General features: G+C 35.2%; 2 protein-coding genes, 1 long non-coding RNA gene and 1 pseudogene across 3 annotated transcripts; 2 read left to right on the top strand and 2 right to left on the bottom strand.

Moving 5' to 3' along the window:
- Positions 43–2552, top strand: LOC104734361 (heavy metal-associated isoprenylated plant protein 3-like). Its single transcript, XM_010453916.2, has 5 exons — positions 43–218; positions 324–485; positions 586–882; positions 1223–1301; positions 1624–2552. Exons 1-5 carry the CDS (start codon positions 210–212, stop codon positions 2241–2243), a joined length of 1167 nt encoding a protein of 388 aa, XP_010452218.1. The 5' UTR covers positions 43–209; the 3' UTR covers positions 2244–2552.
- Positions 7816–9344, top strand: LOC104734357 (acylphosphatase-like). The gene is made up of 2 exons (XM_010453910.2): positions 7816–8162; positions 8913–9344. The coding sequence occupies exons 1-2, from the start codon at positions 7893–7895 to the stop codon at positions 9177–9179; spliced, it is 537 nt and encodes a 178-aa protein (XP_010452212.1). The 5' UTR covers positions 7816–7892; the 3' UTR covers positions 9180–9344.
- LOC104734359 lies at positions 15242–17124 on the bottom strand. The gene is made up of 7 exons (XR_002034914.1): positions 16977–17124; positions 16797–16873; positions 16507–16614; positions 16275–16339; positions 15722–16185; positions 15470–15549; positions 15242–15315 (listed from the first exon to the last, which is right to left on the bottom strand). It is a non-coding gene; the product is annotated as an uncharacterized LOC104734359 (long non-coding RNA).
- Positions 17832–21595, bottom strand: LOC104734360 (annotated as a pseudogene).

The raw sequence follows: 21595 nt of genomic DNA, 5'->3' as shown, positions 1-21595 counted from the left end.
AAAAAAAAAAAAAAAAAAAAAAAAAGGTGTTCTATAAATAATTCAACATCTTCCCCTTATTCCTTATTCTCCAAACCAGAAACCAAATTATACATATTCTCTCTCTCTCTATCGGTGCTTTTTCCCAGAGTTCGTACTTCAAATTCCTCCATAAAAAAAAAGAAAGGAAACTTATCTGATTCTCTCTTTACTAGTCTTCTACTACTTCCATGGGTGAGGTTAGTCACTTCATCTTCTTCTTCTTCTTCGATCTCGATTAATCTCTCTCTCTCTCTATTTAACGACGTGATTGAATTCAATTTCTCTTTACGATTTTTTTGCAGAAAAAGGAAGAAACGGCGACGAAACCTCCTCCTCAAGCAGAGAAGAAACCTACCGCCGCCGCCGATGGTGGTGGGATGACCACCACCGTCGTTATGAAGCTTGATATGCATTGCGAAGGTTGCGGCAAGAAAATCAAACGAATTTTAAAACATATCAAAGGTATAATTAATTAAATTATATAATTAATCAAATTCCCTATATCAAAGGTTTATAAAACCCTAACCGCGAATTCTCTCTCTTTTTTTTTTTTTTTTTTTTTTNGTGAAAGATGTGGAGATTGATTATAAGGGTAACAAATTGACGGTGGTCGGAAACGTAGATCCAGTTGCTGTTCGTGATAAAGTTGCCGACAAAATCAAGAGGCCAGTCGAACTCGTCTCTACTGTAGCGCCGCCTAAAGAAGAGACTCCTCCTCTTCCTCCTTCTTCAGGCGGTGAGAAGAAGACTCCGGCGGAAGAGAAACCGGCAGAGAAGAAACCTACCGCGGATGAGAAAAAGGAAGAGAAGAAGAAAGAGGAAGGAAACAAGAAAGCTTCTCCTCCGCCACCACCAAAAGAGGTACAAACTTCTACTATTATCTCTTTCTTAATTATATAAAAAAACTTATTATTAAATGACAATTTTTTAAAAAGTCTGATAGCGAAAACTATATGATAAAAAAAATTGTATTTTCTAAGTTTCATACGTCATATAAGTGCCTTTTTTGTTATGTGGTCTGTAACGTGTGTGTGTCCACTTCCAAACTTTACGGTATTTACACTCGTTCGTATCCAAATATATATTTTGATGACTTTTTTCCTTTTTATAAATAAAAAATAAAAACTGATTCCTCTTAATTTATTTAGTTATATTTAATTGTTTTCTAATGTAAATTTCCTCTGATGTGTGTTGTTTACAGAGTACTGTCGTTTTGAAGACCAAGTTACATTGTGAAGGTTGCGAACACAAAATCAAAAGAATTGTCAACAAAATTAAAGGTACTTTTTTTTTTTTTTAAATGATCCTTCTAATCCCCAATTTGAGAAACGTTCTTTCACTAGTTAAATAGGAGTATTATTAATAAACAAATTGATCCGGTTGGTGACTGAAGAAGATAACGAAAGCAAACAAAAAAAAAATTAAAAAATTATGTTGTACTCATCTACCTACCTATTTGGTCGCTTCTTTATTATTTTACTGAAAAAATATCATATGGTTCGCTATGAAGTGGTTAGCCTAATCTCTTAGCTTAATTTTTCTATTAATTTACTTTACATTTTTGATTTAATGAACTAATGTTTGAACTTTTTTTATTAACAGGGGTTAATTCAGTCTCCATTGATAGCGCCAAGGATTTGGTTATAGTTAAGGGGATCATTGACGTGAAACAGCTCACTCCTTATCTTAACGAGAAGCTTAAACGCACCGTCGAAGTTGTTCCGGCGAAAAAGGACGACGGAGCACCATCCGCGGCGGCTCCAGCCAGCGGTGAGAAGAAGGATAAAGGTGCTGGTGAAAAGAAAGAGATTATTAAGGATGTCGGAGAAAAGAAAGTCGACGGTGGCGGTGAAAAGAAGAAAGAAGTTGCAGTCGGAGGAGACGGTGGTGCTATGGTGGATGTGAAGAAATCGGAGTATAACGGCTACGGTTATCATCCCCAGCCTATGTATTACTACCCACCAGGAGGACAAGTATACGGTCAACAACAACAGCATTACATGATGCAAGGCCAATCGTCTCAATCGTATGTACAAGAACCGTATACGAACCAAGGATACGTACACGAATCATATGCAAACCAAGGTTACGGTCAAGGGTATGGACAAGAAGCACCACCGCCACCTTATATGAACCACCAAGGTTACGCAGATCCTTATGGTCACATGCGTGCGCCTGAGTTGTTTAGTGATGAGAATCCAAATGGATGTTCTGTTATGTGAGTCATAAAAAACAGTGGGGAGGATAATGTAAATAATTAAAAGATATAGGGAGAGAATGGTAGATATGACAAAATTGTAAACTACGAAAAAATACGGAAACTTCCGAGTCCGGTAATCTAAACCGGCTGGATTGGCCGGTTAGAACCGGTTTTTTGAGAGGCGTGGATTGGTTGGTTGGTTAGTTGGTTTTTTCTATATATATATAGGTCCCCATAATTTTATATCCTAAGATTGATAATATCTTCTCTGTTTTATTAACTTTTGTGCTATGTAATTTTCAAGTGATCATAATGAAATATATACTATAAACTCTCATATGTGTTTCGTTCCAAGAGTTCAGATGTGTAACAGTGAAAGGGAAACTCTCAAAAGTAGTACTTATCCAATATCAGTACGTACGTAAAACAAGCCGACTAACACAACACGGAGAAGAACAATCCAATTCATATACTAGTCTTTGGGTCTGATGGGGGGTCTAAGTTATAACGCAACATTTAATATTATGCATAAAAATGACAATCCAGTTCATGCTAGCCTTCAGATCTCTCTCGAGACTTCTTCCCAACATTTATTAATCAATCGACTCTAGATCATATATTATGTATGTATGAACCAAATATTTGTTGTGCCGCCTCTTTAATCTTCTCGACTAGTGTGCCTAGATATTTTTCCCGATGTGAGTTTAACAAAATTCACATCTCCAATGACGTATATAGCAAGAACGTTTCTGGTCCATCCATGGCAAGAGAAAGTCCTAGGACAGCAATTGAGTTTTTGTCATTCTTTAAAACAAAATATTTGGTTAGTCTTTCATTTATTAATAACTATAGTAATATATAGGGCTGGGCAAAATAACCGATAACCAAATAACCGACCGAAACCGAACCGAAAAAAACCAAACCGAACCGAACCGAAATTCTTCAAATACCCGAATGGTTAGTAAAAATCTATATCCAAACTAACTGAAACCGAACCGAACCGAACCGACAATTAAATGGTTAACCGAAATATCCGAAAACCTAGAAGATATCAAATATTATATACTTAATATTATGCAAAACTATAAAATAAACTTAAAATATAAATTATTTCTAGATTCAAAACAATTAAATATTTTAAATAATCAATATATGTAAATGTTATTATTTTGAATTTACAAAGTTAAATACTATTTTGTAAAATTGAATCAATATTTTTCCCTTTTTTGTATTTTTGTTATTGTATATTTGGTTAATTTTGGTTATATTCGGTTAGTTTTGGTTATATTTGGTTTATTTGGTTAATGTTAATATAATTTATGTTAGTTATGGTTATTTATTTAAATAACCAAACCGAAACCGAACCGAAAGAAACCGAACCGAACCGAACCGAAATTTCAAAAATATCCAAATGGTTACTATATTACTATATCCAAAATAACCGAAACCGAATACAACCGAACCGAAACCGAATGGTTAACCGAATGCCCAGGCCTAGTAATATAGAAGAAGAAGCCGAACATTGAGAATTCGTCTTAATTTATCTTTTTTGCATGTAAAATCATCTTTTGTTGTTTCCAAAAGTTTCTACTTCTGAGGGTCATTATAGCTTTTCGTTTACCATAAAGGGTAACACTATAATGGTTAACACATCATTAACACACATACAACTTGCATAGAATGTTATACTATAAGACGACTAATATGTGTGTAGATATATGTATATTGATTGTATTAATTGGAAACAATATTTTGACTCATTGGTTTAATAAGGCCAAAAAGAAGAGTCGATGGAGACTTTATTTATGGATGTTAGGTACGAACGAAGTTATGAATTTGAATTTTAATGATTTATTGATCAAATGGTTGGACGTATTAAGTTAGCTTTATTGTATCAGAAAGAAAAGTTGTGCTAAAGTTAAAACTGTCGTCATCGAACATGATCATCAAAATTTGTGAGTGGTTTAGAATTGCCAAGGGACAAAATAACTATTTGCATTCTCCAACAGATAACATTTATATACGGGGATAGTGATTTAATAGCTAACTATTTTATATTCAAATGACTGTTTTCTTTTTGTTTGTTTGTTTACTAAAGATCAAATGAGTGTTTTCATAACAATCTATAGTATTATTTAGTTGTTTTAACCAATAGTGTAACTTTACTGGAGAGCAAATCTGTACGTGTTCCTAGGTAGGTGTGACTCTGATGACGATAATGATAAAAAATAACACAAACAATAACTTATGTTCATAGTATACAACACTTGTTGTAGAATCGTCACTGATCCATAAAGAAATGAGTGTTTTTTTATCAAAGCATAATAAATTATAAATCTACAATAGCCGGAAAATATGAATGTCTGGATCGTAAGTGCAAACATTTTTCTTGTGTTAGTTTGCTATAAATTGAACCATCCAACATAATTTTGTAAGTTGTATGTATTTGTCATAGAACATCGTCATAGAATTTGTAATATTCTCGAACCTAACGATCGAGCGGTGATATACAGTAAAAATCAACAAATTATTCAATTTATTGATAGCTCATTGGTTTATATAATATTTTTGTTATTGTTAACTGCTAAACAATTCTCCTTCGCGAATGATCTTGAAAGTTCAAGCGTTTGTATGGCCAAGAAAATATCTAATCAGATTAATGATTATAATTAATGAAGTAGAAACCGAAAAGGTTATTGTTGCCTTCGTAGATAAAATTGTTGGTTCCTTTCACACTCATGATACAAAGTTAGTGGGGGCAGACTAAGATAATCCTAACCCTTTTTCTACTCATTAATTAATTCCCTATTTCTAATACTAATATACTAGTATCCTTTAGTTAATTAGAGGTAGTCATGATCAAACACAAAGTATTAAATACGATAATTTTCCAACTGTCAAATTTGAAGAAGTAAATACTATATTTAAACTTACAGGTCGGTTTACGGTTAAGTTGAAAGTTTTTTTTAACTAAAAGAACAAAAGGACCTGGTTTCATTTTCTATCAAACTATGATAAACAGCCACATACTTATTTAATTAAGACTTAAGAGTGGGTAGTTATTTGGACGGACCGACGTAATATGATCACGTTTACGTGTGTGATTCCGATATATATTTTTTGTTGTTATTATTTTTAAAAATACCAATAATGATTTTTAAGATAAGAAGGTTCATGCCGCTTCATACATCAGCAAAAACATTTGTATTCTTGCCTCCAATTTATATTATTACTAAATTCGTAAAGTTTGTTTCTTATAGATAGTGTATGTATGTATACACTTAGCTATTGTTTTAATTAAATATTCGTAAATCTTATAACCAATATAAAAATGTTCCCTTGTCTCTGTCATACGCAACAAATCGCAAAAAGACAATGTGATATTGATTTTAAGGGCAAATTAATCAAACCAGAAAGCTATGCATATAGGAATATTCCACCATTATCTAATACTACTACATAAGATTGTATGTACTAACATATATATTGATATACATGATCCCTCGAGATTTATAATTGTATGAAATACGAAAACTCGAATATTTCTATCCACAAGGTCAATATGAAAACAATAATTCAATGTGAGCTCCACCAAAGGAAAACAACATATGAACATAAAAATGTATTTTTAAATTGCATCCAAATCATTTGCTGATGAGAAAACCTAATCCAGTACTTATAAAATGGATTATAAAATTATTATTAGAAATTTTGGAAAAGAAGATCCGTCAGCAACATTAAAGAAATGTAGAATGAAGTGGCAAGAACCATGAACTTGACAATGCCAACGAGTTTCTGACTCAGCTTTGAATGTGACGTAACATTTGTTTACCACTTTTTATTTTTACTTGCAATTACCATTGTTTTGTTTACATACTTTTTACTAATTGGTGAAAAAGTTTTTCTTTTTTTATTGCCATATCCTAATAACAAAGAGTTCTTGCGAAAACATCTACAGTGATAAAGATGATACATGTGGGGGTTATGATTGACTTGTGAGTTGTGAGATTTTTTAGTAGGGATGATCAAGTTGTATGTGCATAAGAAGCATGAATAATGGTCATCAAAATGATGGGTGATGATTAATAATATGTTGATATGTTATAATTTAGTGGGATCGGTCCACGTCAGGCCCACATGGCAATTTATATTTTTGTGTCTCGGATTGGATTGCACGGCACGAGTCTCCCCCACAAGTACAGGCTGGCAATATTGATCACAAAAATAGAAAGGTCTTCTTCTTGTGTTCTATTTAGTTGTGTTGTGTTCCATGAAAAATAGAAAAACAAACTCGCTACATGTGAGTGCAGACAATTATATATATTCCTTTCCCATATTTTCTCTGATAATGTTTTTCTTTTTTGAATGTCATATAATCTAAATGATATATAAATGCTTTTTTTTCTTTGATTATTTTCTATAAACTATATGTAAAATTGATCCTAACTTAATAAAAGAAAATTAAGAAATAGAGCTATAGGCTTAGCATGTAATATTAATGTTTACTGGTAAACATCATAAATATATTGATATCAATATATGCTTTTTATCTTAAAAAAAAAGAAGGTTAATATCAATATATGCATGATGTTTCACGTAGCTCTTAAGTCTTAACTCTGAAGTATTCATGTTTAGAAATTATGGGAACTATAACCCCGATCGAAGCCGAAATTAATAACTTTCTAAAGAAAATTTAGGTTAAATTAAACCCCTTTTCAAACCCAGTCTGATATAAGTATAATAACCATGTCAAACTCATTTAAAATAAAATATAACAAGTTGTGATAAAACAATTTGAATATTATAAGTAAATTCTGACTGGTCAAAGTTTGGTTAAAGTCGCGCAGCCACACGTGCAACCATGTTTCCACATTGTTTCGTTTCGTTTCGTTTTACTCCCTCGAGTCTTTCGTTCCTCGTTTTTGGTTGAAGGGGCTGACAAGAAGAGTTATCTCTATATATACAAGGAAGCCACTAATTATATTTAGTCCAAGTCTCCCATGAAACGTTAATTTGACTTTTGACTATTTAATCAACACAAAAAAAAGTGGAAAATAATTTGACCATTCCATTTGCATGAATTAATTGTCAATTTTATTTTCAACCGCTTTGAACTTAAGCTTATTAAATACTAAGCTGACTTGATCTTATAAGGCTGACTTGATTTTATATGATCAATAAGATAAGTCCATTTAAGCTTCCCAGTTTCAAATTTCTATAACAACATTACTTCTACTGTTCTACATGTTGAAAATACGTGTTTTGGAATTACAATAAATTTCTCTCTTTTTAATGGAAATTTGAATCTATTCACAATTTCACACTACTACTTGACCAGCATTTAAAGAAAACGAAGGGAAGCAACAAAGAAAAAAAAAAATTGAGCTTGAATGGGCCAGTATTTAAGATTGGTTTCATTGGGCTCATTCTTATGGGCCAAAAGAATATTTGAGAGATTTACTAAATACTCCACAATGTTTTCTACAAGGAAAACTACAAAGTTTGAAAATTACCACTAATGAAAGTAAGGGATATTTTGGGAAATAATCTTGATCAGACCGAACCAGATACAATCGAACGGATTAGTTAAATGGAACCGGGATCGGACATAACCCAAAAAACAAAAAAAAAACTCTGAAGAAGAAACACGAGAAAGTTTCATTAACGGAGAATGGCATCAATTGTCGGAACTGGAACAAGATTCCTGAGTTTCGGCAAGGTTTCACAAATCTCTACTTCACTGTTTAGTAGATCTCATAATCCTCGTAGCCTCTTCATTCGCGCTTACCATCGGAATCATCCTCTTCGTACTCTTCCTCTGTTCTCTGCGGCTCATCGTCTTCCTCGTCCCCTGCTTTGGCTTCGCTCGTCTGCTCCTGTGTCTTCCATGGCCACTCAGGCTGAATCTGGGTCTCCCCACCAATCCGATTCTTCTAAAACGGTATTTTTTTCTTAAAATTCGTGGGAATTGTGATTAAAGTTTAGATTTTTTTTTTCGACGATTTGTGACTTAAGTTTAGATTTTTAATGGTGTTTAGGGTGATTGAGTGCTAATTCTGTTTCCTGTGGAAATTAGGTTTTCCTCTTGATGGGTTTTTGTTTCAATGTTGATTTGATGATGTTTTTTTTTTGTTTCGCTTGACTCAGTGAATCATCAGTTATATGAATTTATTCCATAGCTTGAGTTTTCCTTCTGAGTCTCTACAGAATGGGTTGTTGTTGTTCTCATTGATTATCAAAATCGTGGTACTGAGATTTTATGCTGTAAATAAAACTATGATGCTTGTTCAGCTTCTAGACTCTTTTGTTTGTCTCATATGTTGGCGATTTGAAGTTTCCGACTTGAGAGTCTGAGACCATCAAAAGGTTGAGTGAGGTGCAATTCTATAACCACATGTATTGTTTTGCATCTGCTCGTTCTTCTGTTTCTGATTAGTTTATCGTAGAGGACTAGAACTGAGGTTCGTTGGTATGTTTATGCTAGTTTGGCATTATCAAGTCTATTCTTCTTTTTCCCTGTTTGTTTTAACAACTACTGTTCAGCGAAATCTTTCTTTGAATCACCATAATATGAACATGATGCTGATTGGATTAGATATCTACTAAATATTCCAAAATTTGATTTAACCATCGGATTGTAACATGCTTCTTAGTTCTCTGATAATATGGTGATGTCTAATTGTTGGTGCAGGTGAGGATGGTGATTAAGGGTAGAGTTCAGGGAGTGTGCTACAGGAACTGGACTGTTGAGAACGCTGAGCAGCTCGGGTTAAAGGGATGGGTCAGGAATCGTAGGGACGGTTCAGTGGAAGCACTCTTCTCTGGACCACCTGAAACTGTTGATGAGATGCATCAGAGGTGTCGCCGTGGCCCTCCGGCAGCCATGGTAACTGGCTTAGAGGCTTTCCCTTCCACTGAACAACCAGGAACAAGTTTTGAATACAGATCAACCGTCTGATTTATTTCCTAGTAACAGAGAGAGAGAGAGAGGGTTCTCTGAATGTTGCAATGATTTAGATATCTGGATCAGTTTTAAGAAGGCTGGATCCAAGCATATACATAGTTACTTATGTTTAACTTTGGGATTATAAAATTATTCTAGCTTCCGATCGACATTGTTATAGTATCAACTCATCTGATTGTCTCCAATCTTGTGTGAAATTCTCAAGACAGTGAACCTGGATCTCAGTTGTCGATGCCAGAGGTTTTAATAGAGAATGCGGATAAAGATGAAAGTTCTCCGGCAATGTGGCTATATACTTAAAAGAGAGAAGCTTCTACACTGTGACGGCGGAAATACTAAGATCATCGCCATGACCCTGGCTTAAACTTACTTACTCACAACTGTACTTTGTTCGGGATAAAACTACAAACGCTCACGAGTGTTGCCGTGTCAAGAGTCTCGGTACAGAACGGAACCGGTTATACTGGAATAGCCAGAATAGCAAAATATGGGACTCATAGAAACAGGTTTGGGAAAGGATTGTAAGTGCTCAGTCAGTATCTTTGCTTTCTGATCAAATGTGCTCGGGACTGTGAGATCTATTCAAACAAAAAAAAATCCGATCAAGAATCACCACTGACGCAAAGCACAAGAATAAGCTGTTGATGAGATGCACCAAAGGTCCTCCTGCAGCCAAGGTTATTAAACTAATGATTTTGAAATGATTTTAGTTTTTTTTTTCTTCAAATTAAAACCCCTCTTATTCATTCAGTAATCTAAACCTTTGACATCTCATAATAGCATAATGTGGAACAAAATACTAATTCAGGGTCCATAAAAAAAAACTAATTTGTGTAGACACCGCTTCTTACAGCTAAAACAAATAGGTCGAGACATGTGATGATTATTGGGTAGGAGATGTATCATACGAACAGTACACTCATTATTCCACAATGAACCGGGCTTCATGTATAAGTCCCTCCCAAGCATACATTCAACGTGTAGTGTGACACAACAATACTCATCAGTGTTGCATCAAGGTTGTGACTATTGATATTTTGCATTGTATTGTTTCTTTAAAGCAGGGAAATGAAAACTGAAATCGTCAAACGGACACTTTTGCATGTCACAGCATGTCGATCTCAGTTAGTGATTAATAAATATCATGCAATCTTTAATTATGTTGTAAAGAAAGAAACAGCTCAACCAAGGTTTTGCATATTGACTTCTTCTAACGAATAATAAAAGATCATGCAATCTTTTGATTTGGTCTTTTATTATTAACTAGGTTAGACCGGCGCGATGCCGCGGGATGTTATTCTATATATTGGATATTCAAAGTATGATTTTTAATTTTTTGAAATTATATTAATTATGAAAATTATGGTTTACACAATGCTAAGATATATAAATGAATCGAAAAAACCAACAATGGTTCGTAACTCCGTAGTATTTGTTATTACAATCATTTACTCGTATAATTTGCTTAACTCTACTATACCTTATGTTTTTTTTCTCCTATTATTATTGGAGATATATTAGTGTAGTGTTATTTTGTGGTGTATTTTTGTAGTTTAAAAATTTAATCATCTAAGTTTATATAGTTTGTGTTGTTTTTACGTTATTATTTGTTTGTCTGCTTTTGTAAATTACCTATTCTTTTTTATAACAAGTCCACATATCTCAAAGTAAATAGACATATTTTTACTTTAGTTTGGTTTTGTGCTATTATTTAAATATTATACTTATGTTAAACTGTATACAATATTTATAAGGATTATGCTAATTATCAAAGTTATTTTAAAAGTTATAGATGATTTGTTTTAAAAAAAAATTAAAACATTTGATTTTCGATCTTAAACATTGTTTAATTTGTCATTGGTGTTCTTATATTTAAATCTTGAGAGGCAAGGAACTTTTATTATCACACGTCAAAATTCAAACACTGTAATCATCACTGTGAAAAGGATTCACATAATAAATGCATAAGCAATAAGATAGACATATGATAATTTTTGTTTGATAATATCTAACTAATTTACTATAGTTTATGTATGCTTTAGAAAGAGGGTTTATCCTCCAATCACGCTTGAGAGATTGCTCTAGTTTGGTTCATATCACTTATATGTATAAGTTTTCTCAAAAAAACAAAAAAAATACGGATGCGCTCACAAATCTCGAGAAATGATTTTTTTTTATTTATCCTCAGTTTTTAATAGTATTTCTATTTACATACCACTGTAAATTTTTTTTTAAATGACACCCAAAATTTAAAATATAAAATTCATATTATAATAATTTCCACAAGTTAAATCTTAATTATTATACAAGAATTTTATATATTCAAATAAAACTAAAAAATATATACTATACAAATAAATTTTAGATCCCAAATAATAATTTTACCGATAAATATTATAGATTTGTATATATAAATTACAATAAAATTAATTTTTAATTATTTTATTCTGCACATAGTGCGGATTGTTATTTAGAATAAAACAAACTGCCAATCTCATGTTAGATTACAAATAATACAAAACCAAGATGTTTAAAGAACCTTGTGTCCTTTAATCGTCACCTTACTTAGTTGTCATACACAAGTTAATTTGAGTTCTTTTACTGTTTTTCTTGGTCGCTATTGTAATTGGGCTAGACCCATAATATAAATCAGAAGGAATGATGTGTAATTAAGAAAGATTATTATTGGACAAAAATCTTGAGTTGTATTAATCCTTATAGTTTGATTGACTAACTGTTTTAACTAATGTATTAACTCCTCTTTCAACAAAAAAATTGAGGTGTCAAAGAGAAAAACACATTTAATTTTTATTGTATTGATTCATCATTATTATTAATCTTCATATGCATATTGACTTCTTCTAACCATACCATGTGTCCACCATAGCTAATGTGTATATTAATAATATTACAAACAGGTTCGTGAATAAATAAATAGGCAATGAGTGTTAGGCTTGGGCAGAATACCCAGATCCGAATATCCGATCCGAACTCGATCCAAAAAACCCAATCCGAACCCGTATCCGAAATTGTAAAATATCCGAACGGGTTCTAAATCTCTAAATCCAAAAACCCAAATCCGAACCCGATCTGAACCGATATCCAAACGGGTTCTAAATCTCTAAATCCAAAAACCCAAATCCGAACCGGATCTGAACCGAAATCCGAACGGGTATCCGAATATACCCACATTATTAATATATAGTAGTAATATATTAGTAATATTTATAATTTTAATAATATAAGTGTTCAAAATATTCAGGTTTTTAGATATTTTCGATAATTTGAAGTATTTAAACTGTTTATTAGTAAATTTGGGTAAAAAACACTAAATTTATTGAATAACTTAGACTAAATTAGATACTAAATTTTTGAGTTTTGTGAACTTCGGGTAATCCGAATCCGAACCCGAAATACCCGAACCGAACCTGAAGTCTAGAAATACTCGAACGGTCCTATACCTCTAAACCCGAAAACCCGAAAATCCGAATTACCCGAACCAAACCCGAACGGGTACCCGAATGCCCATGCCTAATGAGTGTTTAGAGAAATTTTGAATATGTCTCTACTGCCGTTATACCTTGCAAACAACCGGTATAAGTCCCCTTCCATCATAATCTCATTCATTCACGCTTTTCTGTAAGAGGGAAACCAAATACAAACGGTACAAGTCATCGCATGATAAGATCAATTATAAAAATAAATAAAAAACGACAAGTCTACAACATGATGTTTAAACATTGAAAATTTAAACATACCTGAGAATCGATATTGACGTGCTTAGCAGCAATTCCTGACGCTTCCACAATATCAATTCAAGTCAACGCACTATCAACATTCATGCTTTGTTGTTTTTTTGTTGTTGTGAGAGCAAAAAAAAAAAGATTAACCTTGCTGTCCACTTTAAGAAGAGGTTTGTTACCCATGTACAATGCCCCCATCTGCTGAAGTAGTGGAATCAAATTAAATTAATGGTGTAACAATTATTACCTGCATCACAAATCTATGGTTCAAAACAAAGCACAAAACAGAGTTGTCACCAAATAAAAACATCTTGCAAGAATGCCTTACAGCGCCATAATGCCAACGATTACCATGACTTTTCTGCTCAAGATGATTTCCAGGGATTACAAAAAGACCGTGCCAGGAACCGCACCTGATAAAAGAAAGTGAGGGGAGTCATTAAACAACAAACATTCCAAAGTTTTAATTTCGGAAAGCTAGGCACAGACATGAACTGTACAAATAGGCACCTCTGAGCAACGAGGAATTATATAAAGCTGTTGAAACTGATAACGAGGAACCAACATAAAAATGATAAAGAGTTTCATGTACCTGGTCACCGCAAAAGTTCTCTAAAATTTCCATGTGACAAAGACTTCTCCAGCAGCTTGCTGGTACCTCTTTGGAGCAACCCTTTGAATTAACCTCGCGAAGAAATCAGCTACCTAATAGTGTATACACGCTTAAGATAACACACGGCCAGTAGCTCAGCGTGCACGTTATTTGGGAAACCTAAGTTTTCCAACTCGATGTGTTACCTTAGGTAAAGGCGAGCATATGAGCTCCCTTTGTCGAGATATGTATCTCCATACAAAAGGTATCTGTAAAAAAACATGACCATAACTTTAGTATCTTCATATTTAGAACAAACTGAGGAGTAATAACAAGAGTACCTTAGTGTAAAGTGCCTTCAGGATTTATTCCATCTTCTTCATCCTCTAAGGCGCTTTATGCGTAGTTCCTGGTTTGTGAAGCACTGAAGCACAAAAGGACACAAGCTTCAGAGATTATCCCCAAATTACACAAGTTAAAGGAGAAATTTTGAAACGATGAAGACGCCATATGTACCATTATTTCTCGTGGTGTGAAATCCAACTTAAGAACATGATACTTGAAGAGGAACATATCTGCAAGAGAGCTAAGCAGAACAAGGAGCAAAAGGTGTGAAAGTCTCTCTACCAATTTCTTCAGCCTTATCTGAAACAGAGAGCTAAGCAAAACAAGGTTTAGTAGTATGTAACAAGTAAACCAACCTTTTAATCCTTTTAATTCCGATTCCTCATACTCATTAACTTCTTTTGACTAAGCTGTTGAAAACCTGGAATCACAAAACGGGAAGAAATCATAATAAGCATAAGAACCAAAATAAGAAAAGCTGACTCAAAGAAAGAAGAGATAGTAAACGGCCTTACAATATCAGACCGAAATTAAACGTGACCAAGAGCCTGCAAAATAAAATCCAACGTCATTCAGTTTTCACCCTTACTAAGAATGAACAAAAAACAAAACAGATCAAAAATTCAAAACTTCTGTACCTCGTCAACGATTAGGAACTGATCAGCTGAATCATACACACAAGGAAACAGCTGAAAAAAAAAAAAAACCAAACCAATGAAACTGAGTTTTCAGGCAAAATTTAAACTAGTGTGAAAATTCCATCTATTAAGTACCTGATGTAATTCTGTTTGACAAAAGCCATTGAAATCTTCTCTCGTAGGGGGACTCGTAGCCATCATCTCTTCTTATTCTCTTACAGAATCATCTACCATCGAGACCTAAGCTTTTCTGCAACAGAGCTAAGCAAAACATGGAGCAAGAGGTGTGAAAGTCTCTCTACCAATTTGTTAAGCCTTATCTGCAACAAAGAGAGCTAAGCAAAACAAGGTTTAGTAGTAACAAGTAAACTAACCTTTTAATTCCGATTCCTCAGACCCATTAACTCCTTTTGAATCAGCTGTTGAAAACCTGAAATCACAGAACAGGAAGAAATCATAACAAAGAAAAAGAACCAACGAAAAGGTAACTCAAAAGAGAGATGAAGAGACAATTAACGTCCTTAAAAAGAGCTCCTTTGTCGAGATATCTCCATACAAAAGGTATCTGTATAAAACAAAACACGAACATAAGGTTAGTATCTTCATATATAGAACGAACAAGAAGAAATAGATAGAATTCACCAAGCACCAAGCAAAACCATACCTCTCTAGAGATTTGAAAGGGTTATGGAGACCATGGGAACTGGGATAATCTGTCCACAAATGGGATAATCTGTCCATGAAGAAGCTTTGCAATACGTTCTGACATTAAGGGAAGAAGCTTGCTGAGTCAAAGACCCTAGGATACATACCTTCAAAATCAGTTTGATGTTGTTACGATTTGAAGATCCAATCCACTTTCCCTACACTATAAACATAACAGGAAAGTAAAGAACAGAGACTCCACGACAGCACTTTAGTAATAATCACCAAATACAAAATTCAATCTGAGAAGTAAACACACACCAAAGCTCTGTACTTCAACAGGATTAGCACCAGATATCTCCTTGGCATCTAAGCTAGCAAAAGGTATGGAATAATTCAATCTGCAACAATAAAACAAAAAAACACAGATCAGAAAATGGAGATTGATAATAAATAAATTCCCTCAACTAAAAAACCTGTGGAGACAATAGACTTGGGAACTCCTAACCAAATACCACTAACAATAATTGGATCATTGAAACTAATAACGAGGAACCAGGGTAAAAGCATTACCATCATTAACATTCCATCTTCATCAACGTTAGCATCCAAAACCTGAAATAACAAAAACGAGAAGTAAATAACATGAATATATAGTAGAGATGCGTTAAGAGCAAGGAACCCATGAGAACGCCAGAGGAAGATGAGTCAAAGCCATAACTGATTGATAAAAGCATCATCCAAAACCTGAAATAACAAAAAGGACAAGTAAATAGAAGAAGGAAAAAAAAAAAAAAAAACCACAAAACCAAAGTAAATATTCATGAACAGATAGTAGAGAGTAATCTATGACGTTACCATCATCAGCATTCTATCCAAAAACGACAAGTAAATATTAACTTGCAATTAGATGGGAAAAAACCACAGAACCAAAGTGAAAACTCAGAAACAGATAAAAGAGATGTGTTTAGAGCAATGAACCCATGAGGAAGCTCAGTCAAAGCCATCACTATTTAGATAAAAGCATCATCTAAAACCTGAAATAACAAAAAAGACACTACTGAACCACATAACGAAAGTGAAAAATTCAGAAACAAATAAAAAAGATGTGTGTAGAGCAATGAACCCATGAGAAAGCCTGAGAACAGTCAGTCAAAGCCATCACTGATAGATAAAAGCATCATCCATGACCTGAAATATCAAAAAGGACAAGTAAATAACATGTCAATAGAAGAAGTGAACATGTAACTTTGTTCCAACAATTTCAGTAACTAAACCTTCTAGAGTCGTATACAATAATACTACCATACAGTAATATATAACATTGGGACAGAGTTATAGAAAACAAAAAAACTTACAAGTAATCTCTCGGTCCTCTGCATCTTTATCAAAATCTTATGACGTTACCATCATTAGCATCACCAAGCAGCAAGAGACAACTACAGATCCCATTCCTTCAATTCCTCCTGAAAAACACACACACACACACACACACAGAAGTTACCCAATTAATAAACCCTCAATTCAAAGCTTGACGAAAAGGATCAATCAATTCATAGCATCCTCTACAAATATAAATCAACATATTAAAGGAAACAGAGGAAACGAGTGACAAAATTTTACAGAAAAAAGAGAGATAGAGCAAAACCCTAGACAGCGACGGATCAAGACGAAGCGGGGGGAGCGATGATATCGGGATCATAATTTCACTTCCGAAACAAACACCTGCAAAGACGAAGAAGAAGAAGAAGAAACCTAGTTACTTCGGGAAAGAAGAAGAATAACAGAGCAATGACGAAAATAAAAAAAGCAATTGAGAGAGAGATACCAAACCCTAGAAGAAGAAGAATTCACAACAACTGACTAGGAACGAAAGAGATGAAGATGCGCATCTAGGGTTTTGAACAATATCACACCACCGTTAGGCTATAACGCTTACACAGTAACGAAGACCCGAGACGAAAAAAAAAGAGAAGATGACGATGTTTGTGAAGAAGTATCAGAGAGTAGAGCGTTAATATTTATAGATTATAGAAATATTATGACGGTCAGGATTTAATCTTAACTATTTCCTTTTTTCTATTTGAAGTTTTCAACCGTTAGATGAAGATTCTAAAGAGAGTGGAGCGTGTTAATATATTATGACCAGCGGTCACAATTTAAGATTCATCTATAGTTATTCCCTCTTTTCTATGTGAACCGTTCGATGATTCATCTATAGTTTTTTTCTTTTTTTCCTTTTTCCTATTTAGTATAGACATAGGAAATTCACTAACGTTAAATTCTATTATTTTTCATTTTTTCTCATTACAATTTCAGTTTGTTTCTACGGCCCAACTCAATCATATTGGGCTTCAACTTATGAGAAGCCCATCTAGAATTTAATAATATAGTTCTAATTTTTTTTTTTTTGACGAACAATAATATAGTTCTAATTTAAGGACACGATATTTTATAATATTCATAGTGAATAATGATTATATATTTTAATCCATTGGTTTTATAATAAAGTTCAATTTCTTCTAATTATCCCATATCTAATTAATTATGCATGATTGGACCGAATCAGATGCAGTCAAACCGGTTGGTTAGGCATTAGAACCGGAATCGGCAACGAAGAGTCTGAGACCATCAAAAGGTTAAGTGAGATGCCATTCTATAACCATATCCTTCTGCTTTCTTTTGTTTGCATCTCTCATGCTCCATGGAACTTCTTCTGTTTTTGATCTATTTATCTACAACTAAGTTTCATTGGAATCTTTATGTTGGTTCTGTTCTTTTATCAATTATTCAAGCGAAATGTTCCTTTGAATCACCATCGTGATGAACATGCTGATTGGCTTAGTTATCTACTATATTTGATAGTTTCATTTAGCCATCGGATTCTTATATCAGTCTTCTTTGTATCGCAGTTTTCTGATAATCTGGACTGAATATGTCTTCAATGTTGGTGCTGGTGAGGGTGGTGATAGAGGGAAGAGTACGGGGAGTGTGCTACAGTAACTTGACTGTTGAGTACGCTGAGCAGCTCAGGATTAAGGGATGGGTCAGGAACCGCAAAGACAGTTCAAGGGAAGCACTCTTTTCTGGACTACCATAAGCTGTTGATGAGATGCACCAGAGGTCCTCCTGCAGCCATGGTTATTAAACTAATGATTTGAGATGATTTTAGTTTTTTTTTCCTCAAATGAAAACCCCTCTTATTCATTCAGTAATCTAAAAATTTAACAGCTCATGATAACATACTGTGGAACAAAATACTATTTCAGGGTCCATAAAAAAAACTAACTTGTGTAGACACCGCTTCTTACAAATGAAACAAATAGGTCGAGACATGTGATGATTGTTGGGTAGAAGATGTATCATACGAACAGCGCTGTCATTATTCCACGTTGAACCTGGCTTCATGTATAAGTCCCTCCCAAGCATACATTCAACGTGTAGTGTGACACAACAATACTCATCACACATGTAAAACCGCTCCTTGTGATTTATTGCCTGCTCGCAGACTTCACACCAAGACATCATGGTACTTGTCTGAGTTGTCTCCTCCCCATAAGAAAGAGTGAGCATATGCTTATCATACTTATACCTCAACTTTTGAGGCAAAGTAGCACATTTGAAACACAAAACAAAGTCACACTCAATGCAATTGAATGTTTCATCTGTAGAAGCGAAAGAACGTCTTGACTCAGTCTCTTTGCAAACCGAACAAATTCTTCGCTCTCCCGGTTTGGATGTTAAGAATAAAGGATGCATATGACTTCCGTGGTCTAATGGCTCAGAAACTGTGGCACACTGCACATGTAGCCGGAAAGAACAGTCTTCTTCACCGCATTCATAGAAGAAACCAGTTTTGCACTCCCAAGGACAAGCTGAACATTTGTTTTGTGTATTCCCCATAACACCTTCATATCTTCCCATTAGAGTAAGTAGATGTGGATGTATCGGGTGATGTAATTTGCGAGAAAGATTTGCACATGTTTCGTGTAGAAGAAACTCACATTGCATACAAGAGTACAAGTTACCAAAATAGATTGGCATGACACATGCTTGACATAGCTTATCCTCATCGTAATCTCTATCCGTGTTCTCATCGAGTCTCAAATGATGATGTTGATGGCTGAAATGTTGTATGACTCCATCACTTATCGTCACAAATGGTTCAAGTTGTTCTTCAATTTCTTCAGGCACTCCCTCAAGTTCTATGCCATCCCACACATTGCTCTGTGTGGCACATTTCGAATGAGCCGCATAAGAACAACCATCCTTGACGCAAGAATAGCCCCCATAATCATTATCGATCTTTCTGCGACAAACACCACAAGACCAATCATGTCCTTGGTCAAAACAATGGGTGAAAGAGATACGATGAGAATGGCGAGATATCCTTATGAGATGTGGTAAGTTGAGACAGCTTTGATGGACCACAAAGTCACAAGGGGGACATATATAGAAAGGACAGCTTGATGAATGTGTCAAGGCACATAGGTTGCAAGGAAAGGGAGCCTGACTTGGGAACAGAGCAAGTGTATGCTCGTGCCACTTGGGATGGTCCATAGGGAAGACATGCGGTTTATGCACACAAGCAAAACCAATAGCAAAATCGCAGGCGGAGCAGTAATAAAATATCTTCTCGAGGTATTTATCACAGCAATAGCATGTCCTGGTTCCGCCATCCTCCAAGGAGACAAGCTGAAGAGAGTGTTTAGGATGAAGAGGGTGTTTGATCTCAACAGGAGCCTTGTTGTATTCTTGATGGTTCTTGCCATTGCAACCAGAGCAGAGAAAATGGGAAGCGTCTGGGCCTCTAGTATACATGAAAATCACCCAGCGTAAAGGGAGGCAAGCCAGCTTGTTGTAATTGGTGGTACTCTGGTCAGTCACATGAAACGTTCCTTGCTGCAATCTTACTTGTACTTGAGGGCATAAAGAAAGAAGCTTCCCCCAGTGCATAGACTCGGAGAAGGCGAAAGAGACTATTTTAAGGATGAGTGAGATGAGCTCGTGCTCCGGCTCCAAATTCAGTGTTGCATCAAGGATAAACATTACATCCAAATCTGAATCCGAATCTGAATCCGAATCGGAAGAGTTGATGGAATAGAAATATAGTTCAGAAAGGGACGATATGAGATACCTTAGCGGCTCAGGCTGGGAATCGAAATCCATAGAATTGAAGAGTGAGATGGCCTGAGAGATGAGTGGCGTCAGCTCCGGCTCTTGCTTCTGCAGCGAATCCAAATTGAAATTGGTAGAGTTGAGCAGAGTGATAATTTGAATAGTTGTTGATACGAGATTTGACATCATTTTCCTCGAAAGTATACTCGCCGAGTCGTAAACGGTGAAAGACATTAGTTTCTTAATGAGTGGTAATAGCTGCGACTCCGGCGGGTCGGGTTCGAACCGGGAGAAAGAGATGAACTGAAGAATGAGCGATGAAAGCTCTGAATCTGTTTCGAAGGCCTCGGTTTGGAAATACGAGTACAGTTGACCAACGAGTGACGTCAGCTCCGTCTCCGACTCGGCGGAACCGATGAGAGGGATCGATCGAGCCACTAGCGATACCAATTGCGACTCCGGTTCTGAATCCGGTATAGATTTGCCGACGGAGATCGTTTGTTTAATGAGTGATATGAGCTTCTTCGAGTCCGGTTCTGCTGAATCCAAATCCATTGAGCTCACCAGAGAGAGTACTTGAATCATGAGTGATACGCACTTGGATTTCTTCTCTGATTCCTCATCCTCATCCCCGGGTGGGCTAGTTAAGACATGTTTTATCTGAGAAATGGTAATTAATAGCAAATCCGTTGGGTCCGGTTCCGACCACGGAGATAATGTTAACCGGGCGAGAGAGATGATCCGAAGAATGAGTGAAGAAAGCTCCGAATCCTCCGCCGCCGCTTCTTCTAATAAACCCACATATTTTAAACACGAGTACATTTGATCAACGAGTGACGTCAGCTCCGGCTCCGACTCGGTGGAACCGATGAGAGGGATCGATCGAGCCACAAACGATACCAATTGCGACTCCTGTTCTGCTGAATCCGGTATAGAGTTGCCGAGTGCAATTGTTTGCTTAATGAGTGATATGAGCTTCGAGTCCGGTTCTTCTGAATCCAAATCCATTGAACTCACCAGAGAGATTATTTGAATCATGAGTGATATGCACTTGGATTTGTTCTCCTCATCCCCTCCATCTAAGGCAGCTTTCATTCGAGAAATGGCAACCAATAGCTGCAACTCCGAACCCATAGACGTTTCTGGAAACATGGACGATTCCGAAGATATCGAATACATGGACGATTCCGAGGATTCCATAATAGAGCCCGCCGAGATATTAGAGAGCAATGACCGATGGGATATATATATATATATATTGTTCGAGTGTGCTATAGTAAAAGTAACTTTCTCTCAATCTCTGCATATATAGGATACCTCGAAGCTTCT

This window comes from Camelina sativa, chromosome 13, assembly GCF_000633955.1.
Source record: "Camelina sativa cultivar DH55 chromosome 13, Cs, whole genome shotgun sequence".
Lineage (NCBI taxonomy): Eukaryota > Viridiplantae > Streptophyta > Magnoliopsida > Brassicales > Brassicaceae > Camelina > Camelina sativa.
Note: the sequence above shows the minus strand (reverse complement) of the source record. Positions and strands in the feature narration are given on the sequence as shown.

What these genes read in the sequence shown, in the direction of transcription:
- LOC104734361 (XM_010453916.2), top strand. An exon ending in CTCCGCCACCACCAAAAGAG is followed by an intron (nt 883 to 1,222) that starts GTACAAACTTCT and finishes TGTTGTTTACAG; the next exon opens with AGTACTGTCGTTTTGAAGAC. An exon ending in AATTGTCAACAAAATTAAAG is followed by an intron (nt 1,302 to 1,623) that starts GTACTTTTTTTT and finishes TTTTATTAACAG; the next exon opens with GGGTTAATTCAGTCTCCATT.
- LOC104734357 (XM_010453910.2), top strand. Translation starts at nt 7,893, where the DNA reads ATGGCATCAATTGTCGGAACTGGAACAAGATTCCTGAGTTTCGGCAAG. An exon ending in AATCCGATTCTTCTAAAACG is followed by an intron (nt 8,163 to 8,912) that starts GTATTTTTTTCT and finishes TTGTTGGTGCAG; the next exon opens with GTGAGGATGGTGATTAAGGG.